Source organism: Myotis lucifugus, unplaced genomic scaffold, assembly GCF_000147115.1.
Source record: "Myotis lucifugus unplaced genomic scaffold, Myoluc2.0 scaffold_205, whole genome shotgun sequence".
Classification (NCBI taxonomy): Eukaryota; Metazoa; Chordata; class Mammalia; order Chiroptera; family Vespertilionidae; genus Myotis; species Myotis lucifugus.
In genome coordinates, this window is record NW_005871253.1 from 1,011,658 (window position 1) to 1,029,723 (window position 18,066).

General features: G+C 40.9%; 1 protein-coding gene across 1 annotated transcript in view; it reads left to right on the forward strand.

Moving 5' to 3' along the window:
* Nucleotides 1-18,066, forward strand: part of CFAP61 (cilia and flagella associated protein 61) — a 231,046-nt gene that overhangs the window by 120,562 nt on the left and 92,418 nt on the right. The window contains 1 exon segment of the mRNA XM_023761280.1: nucleotides 1,671-1,798. Coding sequence (XP_023617048.1) covers nucleotides 1,671-1,798 — 128 coding nt within the window.

Below are 18,066 nucleotides of genomic sequence, written 5' to 3' on the forward strand. Positions count from 1 at the left end.
TGAAAGGAATCCATTTTCTATTTCTCTGTGGTTCTCTTGGGGCTTTAACCCAGGATGGTTTCCCTCTTGTTGATACGGTGTCTGTATCATTTTGGGCTTCACATCCGTACCCGGGACCATCTGGAAAGCAAAAGGCTTCTCTTCTCCAGCCTTCATACAAAAGTGCTGGGCTTCACTACAGTCAGGTCAAAGTAGATCATGTATCTATCCTGGGCCAACTGTTGAGCAAGAAGTTGTGGGATTATTTGACTTGGTTTTTGTCCATCAGAGTCCTCTTTTAAAGATGGGGGTGGGCTCCAAAATTCATGGAGTGCTTCATTAAAGATGGGAGTGGGGGTGGAGCAGGTGCTGAGAGATACTAACTGTGTTGATTATGGAGACTAAAATCTCCAAACTTTGTTTTAAATTTCTATTAATTGACTCAAGACATTTTTCTACCTCTTGCTAGGCTAGCTAGAGCTAGAGAGAAGGCATTTATCTTTTCGAGTTCACCTGCTATCTGATAAATGGCAAATCATGTGGCCCTACCCATGCCTCCTTATGCACTAGAAGCTGAGAGCCCAGCTTTACATGGGACTTTACCATTAGCCCACTAGTCTTCCTACTCCTGGGATTGCAGGATTTTAAGAAAATTAAAATAGGTTTATCTTACTAGAATTTGAAGATCCCTGACCTAGAGGATGAGTTAATGCCAGTATAATGAGAATTTAACCAAGTGAGGTACATTGATAAGAATGTCATTCCACTGACTTCTGACCTCCATTGTTTCTGATGAGAAGTCAGCAATAATTCTTGTTATTGTCCAGATATATAGTAAGTATCAAATAAAAATGTCTTGAATTATTGAATTAAAAATAGAAACAAAGTCTCTGATACAGTTTAATGTTCTCTCATGAATATTTTATGTTCTTTCATGAATATCCCACCAGGTCTTTGAAAACTTTCCTTTGTACATTTACTGCTACCCTTTTCCCCCACCCCTCTTCGCCCCCCAAGATTCTGCAGGAATGTGAATCAAACAAATGATCAATCCAGGTAATTTTTGCAAACATGGACACTAAAGTTATCACTAGATATTTTCTGTGCTTCTAAGAATCCTCCCTGAACAAGCTTTATCATCCAACATGTTTTTGTTATTTAACAATATTTACATGTCATTCTGCAAATATTACTGAACACCTGTTTTGCATAAGGCACTGTGTTAAGTAGAGTGAAGGATGTGTAATTGAATAAAGGATAACGCTTGCCTTCAAGTATTCAACTATTATAATCTGATTGTTCAGGTTTCAGGGAAACCTGGACAGTGGGAATGACTTGGGATCTTTTATGAAACTAGATTCTCAGGAAGCAACTTGTTTGTCTTCTTGTGGGATTATTAACCTTATTGTCTCCAATCAGAAAGGGCCTCAGTTCTAAATGAAACATCTGTCAACATTAGGACAAAAGTGACCCAAGCCAAGAATTTTGATGTGAACCAGCTTAGGTATATTTCCATATATTTACATTAACATCTTGAAACTACCTCCCCGTAAATTTCACCATGGCTGTGCATGGACACCAGTTCGATTTGCTGGTAATATCCTGGTTAATAAATCCACATAATTTCCAATTTGAGAATGCAGATTCACCTACATTTTCCTCATGTCCCTCTTTTTGTATTTTTTTTTCAGTTGAGTTATGCCTTGTACCATACAAACAGGAAGCTAACGCTGGAACCTAAAATAACGGTTAATGCCAGGATTGTTGTTGTTGGTGCATCCAATGTTGGAATCTCCTTCCTAGAGACCTTGGTTTTTTGGTGAGTTGTTTTACTTTACTCATTTATTTTTAAGGGGGCCTTCTCTTCCTCACCTGAGAGGGTCCCTTGAAAGAACAGACCTGAGTTTTCTGTCACCCCGCACAACTTGGAATATTTTAAATCAGAGGTTGGCAACGGTAGCCCCCAGGTCAAATCTGGCTATCTGCCTGCACTGGGACACAGACATATGTATGTATGTATGTATGTATGTGGTGTCTGCGACTATTTTCTTGATACAGCAGCAGATTTGAGTAGTTGCAACAAAGACTATATGGCTTTTAGTGTCTAAAATATGTACACTCTGACCCTTCCCAGAACAAATTTGCCAACCTCTGTCCCACACTAGTGTTCCCTTTATTGGCCAGATCATAGGCATCACCTGGAGCATCTGTTACAGGTGTAGCTTTCCAGACCCCACGTCAGACGTCCTGAGTCAGACACTCCCAATGAGTATTCTGGAAACCTGTATGTAACAGGTGCGCCATACAATCAGGCTGGTTTGGGAACCAGTTTTGGCTTCATGCATCACAAATAGGCTTGCAGAGATGGCAGACAGGCCAGGACCATTCTTCCAACCCCTGCATTTTAGATGCCAGGGAACAGAATGAAGCCCTGCAGGGAAGATTGACGCTGCACTTCTCTTCAATGCTGTTTTCTATTATCCTCAAAGCAGTAAGCAAGTTTCCTTTCAGAGCCCATTTTATTTCTTCTTTTTAAATTTGTCTTTATTGTTGAAAGTATTACAGATATCCCCTTTCTCCCCCCACCCCCACCCCCAGTGAACCCCTCTTTCCAGCTCCAGTCCTCTCCCCAGGCCTTCACCACACTATTTTCTGTGTCCATGGGCTATGTATATATGCATATAAGTTATTTGGTTAATCTCTTCCTGCCACCCCCCTTCCCTCTGAGAGCCCATTTTCTTGATGTGTGGTTCCTGAGGATTTTCCACTTTCCCCAACTAGCTCTCCATACGCTCATTGAATCTCAGCACCTCCTTCCCAGGAAGAGCCTGGGTTATTCCCCAAGGATTTGAGTTCATAGCCTCACGTCACCACCCACTGACATGGAACCCTAGATGCATTGCTTAATATCTTCAGACTCTGTTTCCTCATTTAGTTTTTAAAAGTTTCATAGATGTTTTAAAAGGCCCTGACTTTGCGCATCTACAGATTGCTGAATTAAAAGAATCAAGACCCCCGCCCCCCCCCCCCCAATTTTTTGCTCAGGATCACATGAGAAATGTTAGCTTCTTTTAAAACTACAAGTGCTAAGAGGCAAGCGGAAGATGAGAAAGAGCAGCCCCACTCTGACTCCCCCAGAAGCCAGCAAAACTGTCAGGGGTTAGACAAGAAAAGGGATGGAGGAAATTCCCCCTAAAAGATGCTTATGCCTGGCTGATGTGGAGACGAGCTGACCCCACACGGCTATTTTACTCAGTTGATACCACAATAACCAGATAAAGATTTTTTTTTCACTTTCCAGCCAATTTGTCCAGTGATCCAGAACATACCCTTAGTTAACCAAAAAATAAGTCAAGTGTCATTATTGAAATTAGGAACGGAGTTCACGGATTTAAGCATTGTGGTCAGTCTACAGCAACCTTTTATTGCAGAAGGAAATAATGAGAAGCACTAGAGCTACCCATTTTTGTCTGTGTGCCAACCACAGATTGAGGCTTACATTTATTCTGATGGGTCGGTCTCTTTACTTAAGACTCCGAATAGCAAGTTGTTTGCAACCATTTCTGAATGATGAATTATCAGGGTGGAGTTGTGAAATTATCGTAGTCAAGAAGTTATCATGAGCAGATCTTAAATCTTCATTATTTTTATTTTGAGAGTATGCTTATGAAGGCTGGGAAGAGTGAAGGAAGGAAGGACTTAAGGTAGAAGAAGCAACAGGAGAGAGCCCAGGTGGGGCTGCTTGGGCTCACTAACATTTCAGAGAAAAGGGGGCCTTGGAGACAGGTTCAGGGGGTTAACCCCAGGATGAGCTGCTGCTGCCCCTTGCTCCCCTGGTTGCAAGTCTCATGTGGACCCTTAGAATTTAGGGGTAAAAAGCATGCTTGAGAGGGAAGAAAGATATGGGCATGCCCCCGGGAGAGAGTACCAACAGGTCTTAAATCTTAATTTAGCTATATATTTAGTCATTATGTTTCATTTAAATGAGTTCATTAAGACATATACATATCATTTTCCTTCTGTGGAATCAACTTAGATTTAATAAAGACACATATAAATTTTAATATCAGTAGTTGGTTGATTAAATTCCTCAATCAGGCAGACTTTTTAAAAGCATTTTAAAGTTCTCATAATTCTCTATCATTGTTACACAGATTATGTACACTAAAAATAGACTGGTATCAGTTTACGGATCTCTAATCCGTAAGAAAGGAAGGAGTTTTCTCATTATTTTCCCTAATTATTTTAAATTAGCAATTACCAGAGTAACCTGGTGCATATTTTACTTTACCAGTATAACTGCCATTTGAACAAGATTTTAAAAATGATTTGAGCTGGAATGAAATGGAAGAAACACAGTTTTCGCCAAATACTGACCCCCCGCCCCCAGTGAAGATTAAATTCGAATTTTGGAGGCAAGATTCAGAAAAATCCCCCTCCTTATGCTCCTGCACTGTGTGATCTAACCGGCTGGAGCATTTGAGGCCCAGCACAGCAGTCTCTTTTTCCAGAAGACCTGGTAATCCCGTCATCTGGCAACAAAGGAGAAACACTCTTTGTTCTTATATTATTTACATGCAAAAAAGTTACAAAGCACATTTGGTCGCCTCTTCAAAGCAGTCCTTGCATAAATTCTCTGCCCTGGTCCTAGCCTTCTTTCCACAGGTGCAAGGTGTTACTGGGGAGCTGACGTCATTTACCCAAAGTCATCAACTAATATGAGGATGTGGGGAGGGAATGTTGAGAGTGTTGTTTTGATGTGTGTGTGTGTGTGTGTGTGTACGTATTTTATCCGGTCCTCGGCTGCTTCCACCCAGTTACATATGCACAGACACACCTTCTTTTCTTTGGTTGTCAGGCCTGAAAGTCGCCTGGCATATTTTTGTTGTCCTTAGAGTAAGGCCTCTCGGGCCCTCCGGTATCAGTGACATGTGTGACAGACATTTTCCTGCAGACACACACTGGCATGCGGTGTGGTTCTCCCTGTCTTCCTGGTCCTGGGGAATCCTTCAGTGCTGGGCTGAGTGGCAGCCCTGCTTTAGAGCCGTCTACTGTCTCTGTCTACCCTCCCAAGGCCATTGACTGGCTGATGGAGGACAGGGCTGCAGGGTAATTCAGGTTGGAGTGAGTCTCCCTCCCCCACATACAGGTCCTTTTGCATTTGTCCCCTGAGGGTGCTTATGCCCAAGCAACTCAGCGGGGAGCCTTTCCAGGCCCCCACCCCACACCCTGCAGCCAGTGTGGCCTCCAGCTGTAGACCCATCCTGACCTTCTTTCTCCATCATGTGACCTGCCAGAGGGCCCCCATGATGGGAACCAGAAGCTGAGCAGGGGAAGAACACCAGGTGTGGGCCAGGGGAGGAACTTTGGGGGGTGGAGGGTGTAGCGGAAAAATCACCATTCATCCACTGGTATAGAAGGCAGTGAATTGGAGGGGAAAGATAGCTCTTAATACATTTTTCTATAAATTATCTGTGTTCTTTATCATGCCCAGGACATTCAAGTGATGGACCTGAACTCTTCAAATTAAGGTTCTTATAGCTACAGGTTGTATTCCTTTGGCTGCCTGGGTCTTTAGGACTGAAAGTTCTTGGCTTGGGAAACATAAGCATTTCATATATTATCCTTTGCAGTACTTCCATTAATAAGTCTCCTTTATTTTTTATTTTTTTTAATCTTTATTGTTGAAAGTAGTATATATGTCCCCTTTTTCCCCCATTGACCTCTTCTAGCCTGCCCCCACCACCGCCTGCTCCAGGCCTTCACCACCCTATTGTTGTGTCTGTGAGTTTTGCATATATGCATACAAGTTCCTTGGTTGATCTCTTTCCAACCACTGGAAAAAAGCAGAAAGAACTTGGCCTTGGCCATTAGACCTCCCTCTGCTGCCAACCAGTGCTATGCTCCTGACAGGCGGTCCTATTCTCACCGTGCTGAGGGGAGAGTCACAGCTCAGAGGTGCTGTCACCCTAGGAACTCCACCGTGTCACAGGTTTAAAGGGAATTCCCTGTTCTTGGACTAACAGGTGGGTGCAGAGGTGAGCTTCTATCCTCTGAAAGCTCTTTCCAGAAAGCAAGAGGCTTCTTTCCACAAAGCATAGAGAGTCATAGTTTTACTAGTCACTTTGTGCACCAACTCTAGTCCTGCTGAACTCTGAACTCCCCAAAAGTAATACTTTGAATATTTCAGGCTTCCTACAAAATCATTTTCTTTAAAGAAATATGGGAAAGCTATACCAAAAAAGGACAGGAGCCAGTCTCTGGATGTGTTTTATGGCCTTTTCACTCACAGCATGGTCTGTGGACCAGCAGTATCAGCATCGTCTGGGAGCCCCTTAGAAAGGCAGAACCTCAGGTCTGCCATGGACAGTGGCCCAAAGAGAGATTCATTCCCAGGATTATACAGAACAGCGTCTTTACTATCTCTTGGGCATGAAATGGTTGAGCTGAAACAGTTCCTATTTTATTCTGTTTCAGTCGCTCGTTTCTGTGTTTCTGTGTATTATATTATTTACACCTAATTATGGAACAATTCCTTTTAATCCATTATTTTTAAATCCTCCTTAATTCAATTCTGATGTAAAGAATCTCTTGAAGAGCCTGTGATGTCACTAGAAAAATGCATCAATGAATCCTGGGATGACATGACTGAAAGCAGCCGTAGGCGATGTCCTGATAACCTTTTGTATGACTAGAGAAATAGACACTTTGATTTCCGGAATGCACTGGTGGGCCCAAGCTTACCTTGTCTTGCAGTGTTTGGACCCACCAAACACTCTCACTAAAGGATGAAGTCTCCAGTTTTCCACCTAGACATCGATCCCTCATCCGGTAACTAAGAATAGCTTGAAAGAGTAGGGCGTGTTTGCAAAGCTACAATTGAAGCTGGATAACCGTAACTCCTGTTATTGGGCTGCACAGGACCACACAATAATCGGTGCAGCCGTGGGGCTGGCAGGAGCCAGCTGAGTGCTTAATTAGGCTTTTTATCGTTACATTTGAGGACATCTGAAACCTTCAGTGTGGTTTCTCACTAATTATGTGACTAATGAAGTAGTTAATGCTTACTTGCTGATCTCAGAGTGAAACCCCAATGAACAGGTTGGTGATTATTACTGTTCCCTACTATCAGTCTCGGCCACATGAATTGATGGACATGTGCCCACCGATGGCCTTTTTGGAACCTGGGCAAATGCAGCACAGCAGATAGGCCCTATAGCACATGCAGTGCTGCTCCCTTCTGTGCCTGGGGTGGGGGTGGGGGGACAGGCAGAGATCAACAGGGCAGGTTGAATCTCGCCATATTGTATGTTGGCATCACAATAGGACCTGTCAAGAGCTTATACAGATGCTGTCTTGTGTCTGGGGTGGGGGTGGGAGGGTGGGGACCGTTATGTCAGGCTCGGAGGCCCAGCCTCCCCAGGCAGAAGGACCTGACACACAGCCACCAGAAAATAATGACCTGGGACTCTCCCTAGTGTGGTTATTCACAATCAGACTTCCTAATCTGATTCCAATATTTAAATGCAGTTGATGTTAAATCAAAGTGTATGTATTCCTGCTCAGTTCAGAATAACTTTCTCTCCAATTTCCCACCTCAGAGATTCCCAGAACAAAAGACTCTTAGAGCAGCATTAGGCCTTTTTTGGAATTAGCTTATTGTCATTTTTTGTGCATTCTTTGTGGTGCTTTGGCATTAAGGGCATTAAGTATGCAATGCATTCTTCACGATCACACAAGTGCAAGCCTCACATACACAGACTTAGTAATAAATTTGCCCACTCAGTCATCACCCTCTGCTATTATGTAATTTTCAAATGATATCAGCACCTGTCTTGGTTTGTGTTCCTTCCAACGCTTAAAACAAAGAAATTGGGTGCAAATAGTGATTTGAGAGTAATCCTGGGGAACTATGTGAGATGGGAAAGGAGGAAAGTCAACAAAGCCTGAAAAAAAGCATTTGTCAGCAGATCACTGTGGGCCACTGAGATTCAGTCCCACTGGACACAACTGAGTGTTCCCTCTGTGAATGAAGAAGCTGGGGAACCTGTTTACCCACTGTTTCTGTCTTTATGTTTGCATGGTCACCTGGGCTGTTCTTCCAGCTGGTCCCTCAAGCTCCCATGGACAGCAGATGCCCCCAGGCAAAGAGAGGCAGGAAAGCATTGGGGAGGGGGAACCATTTGCAGTGATGTTCGTGGGCATTTCATGTCCCAGTTCGTTTTGTTTGTTCTCTATTTATAGTCATACGGTTGCTCTTTAATGAAGCCTGAGGGCATAGACAAGGGCACAGAAAAGGCAAGGCTAGATAAGAAGACTGTGTCAAGAGGATTTCAGGTATTCTTACAGCTCTAAATGGAACTCCAAGTGTAGAAACCATGAAAAAGAACCAGTCATAAATGAAGAATACAATATCTGAAATGAAGGATACACCAGAAGGAATAAAGAGTAGATTGGATGAAGCCGAGTATCAAATCATTGATTTGGAAGATAAGGTAGCAGAAAACAGCTGATTTCTCAACAGAAACAATTGGCATAAAATAATCAAAGTGATGAGAGCAAGGAACTACAACCAAGATGATGTTACTCAGCAAGGCTATCATTTAAAATTGAAGGAGAAATAAAGAACTTCCCAGATAAGAAAAAGCTAAAAGAGTTCATTACCACCAAACTAGTATTAAAAGAAATGTTAAAGGGTCTTCTAGAAAAAGAAGAAGGAGAAGGAGGAGGAGGAAGAGGAGAAGAAGAAGGAAAAAAAAAGAAGAGACGAAGAAGAAGGAGAAGAAATAGTTATAAAGAATAAAATAGCAATAAACACATAACTATCAGTAATCACTTTAATGTAAATGCCTTAAATGCTCCAATCAAAAGACATAACATAGCTCAATGGATAAGAAAACAAGACTCATATATATGCTATCTACAAGAGCCCTACCTCAGAATGAGATATACACACAGACTAAAAGTAAAGGGATGGAAAAAGATATTTCATGCAAATGTAAATTTTAAAAAGCTGGGGTAGCAAATACTTATCTCAGAAGAAATATACTTTAAAAAATAGACTTTAATCAGCAAATAATAAGAGACAAAGAAGGACACTATATAATGATAAAGGGAGCAATCTAATAAGAGATATAACCCTTGTAAACATTTATGCCTCAACATAGGAGCACCTAAATATATCAAGGAAATCTTAATGAACATGAAGGGAGAGATCGAGAGTAATACAGTCATAGTTAGGCATTTTAACACCCCATTAACATTAATGGGTAAATCTTTTGAACAGAAAATCAGCAAGGAAATAGTGGCCTTGAATGACATGCTAGAGCAGATGGATTTAATTGATATTTTCAGAACATTTCATCCCAAAACAGCAGAATATACATTCTTTTCAAGTGAACATCAAACATTTTCTAGGATAGACTATATGTTAGGACAGAAAACAAGTCTCAATGATTTTAAGAAGATCGAAATCATATCAAGCATCTTCACAGATCACAATGGTATGAAACTGGAAATCAACCACATAATTTCTCAAAATCAGCAGTCTTATCTATAAGAAAACCCATTTCCCCCTATAATAGCTCATTGTACCTAAACTACCACATTTTCTAGTTTTCAACAAATCCTATAACTTCTAGATCACATCATTACATCAGGGTTTACCAGACATAATTATTAACATCATTAATCATTGCATAGCTGAGGTCATTACCCCAAGACATAGTATTTACATACTGAATTGGATCTAGTAAGAAAGTGTTCCACAAACCTTCATGCTTAAACCATCACCATGAAGAATGAAGGTCCAAGAAGATATAATCTGTCAAGCATGAGGAAACCTGCCCATATGATGTTAATAAAGATTTCCTAACAAACAGCATTTGCCCAAAACAGAAAACCCTTTCTCATCCTACCCCACCATGATCTCACTTGCTTTTGAATTCCCATAGTGCTTTGTTATTCCAATCTTATGGAACTGGTTGATTTGTGTCTTGTATTTTGCCATCTCTGTGTGCAAACACTTTCCAACTCGTTTTTTATAACTGCCATCTTGGTATCTACATCTTGTGTATGCTCAATGTATATAAGCATATACTCAAAGTATAAATGTATAACTTTTTACTACATATATATAAACATCATTAATCATTTTCTCTATATCATAAAGCAAAGCCAAATTTCACTTTTTTCTGTTTTGCCAGAATTCCCAAATTTTATTCTTATTTGTTTAATGGACATTTCAAACATTATACTTATTTTCATTTTTTTCGGTATTTGTTTTCTTTTATGCAGAGATACATATGTTCTTCACGTGAGATCCTGAATCCCCATATATCTTCCCTCACCCCCCACCCCAGTTCCTTACCCTGGGCTACTCTCTCACCTGTTTGGTCCCTAGAGGATCCACAGAGCACCAAGGTCACTCCCGCAAGCATAAGAGACTTACTTGCTCCTTGGTCCTTTCTCCAGGCGCCTCCTGGTTCCTGCTGGGGTTTCCATGAATAGGGGAGCCAGGCAAGGTGACACCTAGGAGAAGAGAGAAGTAAGGTCAGGGAGAGAGATTTCTGCCTCTTCCTTCCCCCTTGAACACTGCATCCCCTTCTAGAAGTGCTCAGAATCCTTCATCGCACCCTCTTCAGTCTCCCCTTGGAAGTCAGAGTGAGCTGCTACCAGCAGCTGCGTGGCCATGGATGAAACTGCTGTGCTATTTTTACTAATACAACAAAATGAAGACGCGAAGGACCTTGTCCAAAAATCTCTTTTGTGATCTAAATAGAAAAAAAAATATATATATATATATATTGCTGAAGAAAGTTTAACATTTTAACTGGTAGATTCTCTTAATACATTATACTTATAATAAATATTTTTATTTGTTCTGCATTATATTTTCTTCTAATTTGGAAGTTCACAGAACTCCCAACTTTTAAACCCTGTCCATACCATTTTATCATTAGTTTTGTAACATTATGTTTTATCATTAAGACCTAATTAAATCTGAGTTATTCTTTGACTAGTATAATATGCAGTTAGGTTAAATATCTATGTTGAGCTAGGATTCATTGTCATTTGGCAAATATTTTTGTCATTGTTTTGAATTATTCAGAAAGAGATTTTAGTTAATTAAATTGGAACATTTAGATTGATGTGGGTAATTATTCTCTCTCAACGGTATTTATTTGTTAAAATAAAAGCATTAACGAAAGCAATTAATTATAAATCTCTTGCTTTGGTTGCCCTTGCTATGCCAAAAAAAAAATCAGCAAAAAACAAAATATAAGGAGCATTTACCTGGAAGGTTGGCAGGTTTCTGCCACCCAGAAAGGTAAGCAACGTGAAAAGTTTACGTTCCTTTTATCATGTTCACAATAAATTGGCAATGTGACCCTCTTCATTTGAAGGCTAAGGATGTTTAGACCTCATTTTGTAGCTGTGCTCCTGAAGCATGGAATGAAATGCAATACCTTTTACTTATTTCCCTAGATACTCTAATCCCTCCCTGCTTTACAAGTATCTCTGAGCTGTTCCTCCCTTTGTATCCACAGCAACGTGAAATCCCCACTGGAATTATCTGCTGTGAAAATGCAGGTGCACTTGTTTAATGTTTCATTGGCTTGAGCACTTAACTTGAACTCCCCCCCCCCCCCCACACACACACACAGCATGGTGACCTTTGATTTCAGAGCAGAGGGCTCACAATGCTGTTAGATACTGTTCATATACATTGGGCCAACACCATTAGATATGAGAGTCTGTGGTTGTGCTTTTCCTGCCATTTTGTATAATCCATGACCAAACCCAAGATGTACCCTGTGACCTGCTATTCTATTTGCTGGAACTTTTAAAATATTTATAGGTAATCAAATCAAAAGTCTTACACATTTGATTGCCATATGCCATCCCCAGGAAGCTAAAACCAATTACAATTCTATATTATAAACTTCATGATTTTGGACCAATACTCTTAGATAGTTACAAATTTAAGAAATTAAATATTTGGATGCTTCTGATTCAAATTAAAAATTAAATAAAAAATATGAAGTTGGAGAAAATGGAAATGCTGGTGCTAATCTTATGTAAAAGCATGGAGGAGGCAGGGTACTTGAATGAATCGCAAGAAGGTAGATATTACAAAGAAGGTTGGGGAGGTTATGTTTGGCCCTGCCCATCAGGCCTATATACCATGCTCATGAATTTGTATTTAACATTTTGGTAATAAAAATGGTCAACATTAATTGAAAATATTTTATGCAGCAGGCAATATTCTAAACATTTTACAAATACTATTTCATTTAATCCTCACAGCACCCCTATGTGGCATTCGTTTCTGTTATTCCCATCTTACAGGCTAGAAAACCGAGCCACAAAGAGGTTAAATAACTTTTCCAAGGTCAAAAGTGAGAAAGTTCTATAGCCGAGAGTTCAGCTGGAGCAATCTGAAACTCGAATCCATGTTCTTAGCTGCTCTGCTCTGCTGTTATCAATATGGTGAGCAAACAAGGTGGCTTTAAAAACCAGGAATGACTGAGATCAGATTTAATTTAAAAAGTGGTTTCCAGTAGTTGTGTGGAAGATGGGCAAGGGAGAGAGAAAGACTTGTGCCAGAGAGACTAACCCTCAGACTATTTCTCTAGGCAAGAATATGAGCTAAGCTAATATGTCCTGGAAATGGCAGGAGGGAGGCTTTGAAGGGATGTGGAGAAGGTAAAAGTAACTGGACATGGTGGACCAGTTTTGGGAAGTGAGAAAGAGGATAGGAGTCTGAATTAGCTCCCAAATTCTGAACGTGGATGGCGGTTAGTTGGTCATGCCTTTTATGGAAATAAAGGAGGAATGGAGTGGAGCTACAAGACCTTTGTTTGGACACATTGAATTTGAGAGGCCCGTGAAGCAGTCCTGTTAGGACAGATAGGCACTTGGAAATTGGCTTTCGAGCTCAGAAGAAAGCTACAATGTCAAGGTAAGATGAAGTCATGATGGTAAAAAATATCACCCAGGGAGACAGACATGAAGACAGGGAAACTTGGTAGGATTCCAAGATGGCTGTAAAGTAGGTGGAAGCTGCACTTACCTGCCCCCAGCCCCAAACCAGATTTACAGCTACATTATAAAGGAGTCAACCTGAATGACCAACCGAAGGCTAGTTAAACTGAAATATTACAACCAAGGATTTACAGAAGAAGCCACATAGAGACTGGTAAGAAGGGTAGAAACGCAGACAGGGCTGGTCCCTGAATCCACGTGTGGCAGCTGAGAAGCCAGAGGGATATCGTGGCTGCAACACTGTCTCTCCCCAGAAGCGTGAAGTCTCAATCCCATGCAGAGATTCCCAAACCAGAGCAACAGAGAGGAGAAGAGGAGCCGCATAGCATCTGGAGGTGAAAATCAGTGGGGATTCAGTCCACCTGGGAAACCCAGATGCCACCTTCCTAGGAAGGAGCACTCCTGTTGTTCCAGCACCAGCCTGGGGAGTGCACTGCCCCTTTCCTGACTGCTGGCAAGGCCACTCTGCCATGCTCAGTCCTGCGGAGGGGTCTTCTGACTGCACCCAGCAGTGAATTTGGGGGCCCTCTTTTTCTGGGGAGGCCCTTGGCAGAGACTCAGACAATGACTAACTGTGTGGCTTTGGAAAGAGGGCCGGTCTCCCCAACCTCGAAAGCACAGCCAGCACCCCTCCACCACCTGTTGAATCACTTGGCCAGCCCTGTCCTGCTTAGTTCAGCTGCACAGGGGAACCAGAGTGCCTCTCAGAGCTGGGACTTTGGGAGCATGACTGTCGGGGAAGCTTTTGTCTGGGAAACAGAGGGGCAGGTGCTGGGGTGTGTGACTACATTGCCGGAGGGGTAACTCCTCTCTCCCCTCTGAGCTCAGCCCAAGAAGGAGGAAGAAAATGCCAGCGCTCCTGCTTGCAGGCACCACTGGGAGTCTGTTTGGATATTCCCCGCCAAGTCCCTGATACCACGCCCCACTGGGATCAAAAGATAAGTGGAAACAAATGAAAATGAACACACAACAAGCCCCAATCCATGGGACACAGAAACATCAGTTTTGAGAGGGAAGTTCATAGCATAATAGGCCAACCTTAAGAAGCAAGAATAATCTCAAACAATCTAACCCTACACCTGAAAGAATGGGGGAAAGAACAAGGCCCAGAGTAAGTATAAGAGAGGAAATAATGAAGATCAGACTGGAAATAAATGACATAGAGACACAAAATAATAAAATAAAAAAAGATCAATGAAACAAAGAACTGGTTCTTTGAAAATATAAATAAGATGGATGAACTTTTAACCAGACTCATTAAGAAACAAACAGAGAGGACCCAAATAAATGAAACAAAAATGAATGCAAAGTAACAACTGACATCACAGAAATATAAAGGATAGTAAGAAAGTATTGTGAACAACTGTATGCCAACAAATTGGACAACCTGGGCAAAATGGACCAATTCCCAGAAACATACACTCTTCCAAAACATAATCAGAAAGAATCAGAACATTAGAGTAGACCAAATACAACTAATGGAATTGAAGTAGTAATAAAATAAAATAAAAAACTCCCAGCAAACAAAAGTCTTGGACCACATGGCTTCACAGGCAAATTTTACCAAACATTCAAACAAGAACTAATACCTGTTCTTCTCAAACTATTCCAAAGAATGCAAAAGGAGTGAAGACTCCCAAACTATTTTTACAAGGCCAGCATTATCCTAATTCAAAACCAGATAAAGACTACAAAGAAAATTATAGTCGAATATCCCTGATGAATATAGATGGTAAAATCCTCAACATAATATTAGCAAATCGAATCCAGAAATACATTTAAAAAATCAAGAGGGATTTATTCTGGGGATGCAAGGTTGTTACAGTATTCACAAATCAATAAACATGGTACAGCACATAAACAAAATTAAGGATAAAAAATCACATGATCCTATCAGTAGATGAAGAAAAAGAATTTGATAAAAACCAGCACCCATTTATGATACAAACTCTCAGCAAAGTGAGAATTAAGGGAACATATGTCAATGTAATTAAGGTCACATATGACAAACCTACAGCCAACATCATACTCAATGGGCAAAAACTAAAACCATTTTCCCTAAAAATAGGAACAAGACAGGGATGTCCACTTTCACCACTCCTATTCAACATAGTACTGGAAGTCCTAGCCACAACAATCAGACTAGAAGAAGAAGAAATTGAAGGCATCCAAATTGGAAGGGAGGAAGTAAAACTGTCATCATTCATGGATGACATTATGTTAATACATAGAAACCCTAAAGACTCCACCAAAAAAACTACCATAATTGATAACTGAATTCAGTAAAGTAGCAGGATACAAAATTAATATTGAGAAATTGGTGGTATTTTTATACACCAATAATGAACTATCAGAAAGAGAAATTAAGGAAACAATCCCACTTACTATTACAACAACAACAAAAAAGAAGGTATCTAGGAATAAATTTAACCAAGGAGGTAAAGGACCTGTACTCAGAAAACTACAGGACATTGAAGAAAGGAATTGAGGAAGATACAAACAAGTGGAAGAATATTCTGTGTACCTGGACTGGAAGAATTAACATCATTAAAATGTCTATGCTACCCAAATCAATTTATAAATTCAATGTAACTCCCATTAAAATGCCAATGGCATATTTCACAGATCTAAAACAATATTCCAAAAATTTACATGGAACTAAAAAGTCTCTGGATAGCTTCAGCAATCTTGATAAAGAAGAACAAAGTTGGAGGTATCATACTACCTGATATAAAACTATACTACAAGACCATTGCAATCAAAACAGCCTGGTACTGGCATAAGAATAGGATACAGATTAATGGAACAGAACAGAAAGCCCAGAAATCAACCCATGCCATTATGTTCAGTTAATATTTCACAAAGGAGGCAAGAGCATACAGTGGAGTAAAGACAGTCTCCAATAAATGGTGTTGGGAAAATTGGACAGGTATATGCAAAAAAAATGAAACTAGGCTACCAACTTATACCATAAACAAGAATAAACTCAAAATTGATAAAAAGACTTACATGTAAGATGTGAAACCATAAAAATCCTAGAAGAAAACATAAGCAGTAAAATCTCAGGAATCTGTTGGAACAGTATTTTTGCTGATTTATCCCTTTGAACAAGGGAAACAAAGGCAAAATGGTAAGTCTGACTATATCACTCTAAAAGGTTTTTGCACAGCAAAGGATGCCATCAACAAAATGAAGAAGGAACCCAGTGTATGGGAGAACATATTTTCCAATGATACATGTGGTAAGGGATTAACCTCTGAAATATATAAAAAACGTATACAGCTCAACACCAGGAAGACAAACAACCCAATTTAAAAATGGGGAAAGGACCTGAATAGACACTTCTCCAAAGAGGACATACAGATGGCCAATAGACATATGAAAAAATGCTCAACATCACTAATCATCAGAGAAGCACAAATTAAAACCACAATGAGTTATCACCTCACACCTGCCAGAATGGCTATCATGAATAAATCAACAAACAACAAGTGCTGGAGAGGACGTGGAGAAAAAGGAACCCTTGTGCACTGTTGGTGGGAATGCAGACTCATAAAGCCTCTGTGTAAGGCATTATGGAGTTTCCTCAAAAAACTAAAAATAGAACTTCCTTTTTAAAAAAATATATTTTATTGATTTTTTACAGAGAGGAAGGGAGAGGGATAGAGAGTTAGAAACATCGATCAGCTGCCTCCTGCACACTCCCTACTGGGTATGTGCCCGCAACCAAGGTACATGCCCTTGACCAGAATCTAACCTAGGACCCTTGAGTCTGCAGGCCGACGCTCTATCCACTGAGCCAAACCGGTTAGGGCAGAACTTCCTTTTGACCCAGTGATCCCCCTTCTGAGAATATATCCTAAGATCCCAAAACACTATTTGAAGGACTATATGCACATGCACCCCTATGTTCATTGCAGTGTTATTTACAATAGCCAAGATCTGGAAAAAGCCCAAGTGCCCATCAGTAGATGAGTGGATAAAAAAGCTGTGTTACATTTACGCAATAGAATCTTATGTGGCTGTAAAAAAAGAAGGAACTCTTGCCCTTTGTGATGACTTGGGTGCACCTGGAGATTATTATGCTAAATAAAATAAGCCAATCAGAGGAAGACAAATACCATATGATCTCACTTAAATTTGGAATCTAATAAACCAAATAAACTGACAAACGAATGGAAACAGAGGCATGGATACATGGAACAGACTGACAGCTATCAGAGGGGAGGGAAAGTGGGGTAATGGATGAAAGGTGAAGGGATTAGCCAAAAAACACACATACTTAACCCATAGACTCAGTCAACAGTGTGATGATAGCCAGAGAGCAAAGGGGATTGGGGGTAGGTGGAGGTGGGCAAAGGGGGTGGGAGAGAAGTTGGGACAGAAAGAGACTTCTCTTGGGGCAATGGGCACCTGATGCAGTGTGCAGATGATATTTTATTGAGTTGTATATTTGAAACCTATATGGTTTTGTGAACCAGTGTCATCCCAATAATTTCAGTTTAACAAAAAAGACTGGGAAGCTTGTGAGAAATAAATGGGCAAAGGAGGAGGAGATGGGGGGAAAAAAGCCACCATAAAAGAGAACCTCATGACAGTGTTGTCGTGGGAGCATGTGCTATGGCTGCACCTCCTGGGTGGGGCCTCCTCCATGGGCCCAACTGCCACCATTTCCTCCATCCCTGGCTCTTTATGATCCGAATCAGTAATGGCATCCCACTGTTGCTAGCCCCTGGGTGACTCCTCATCCCTTATTGGTTCTCAGAACCCTACACATGCCTTCATTTTGTCAAAGGTTGTGGAGTGGCCCTCTGTTTCCAGCCTGGACTCTGACTGATACCAGGATCTTCCCCCATCCCACCCACTCTTCCTTCATGAGTCAACATGAGTAGAGACTTCTAGTAGCCTTCCAGAATTCATTCTGCACTTTGTCCGTGATAACAGAACCCTGGGCATTGTGGTTCTGGGAAAAACCACTGTGTTCCTCTATGAGAAACCACATTTTCCAGTGACCCTTGGTGCTACATGTGGCTGTATCAC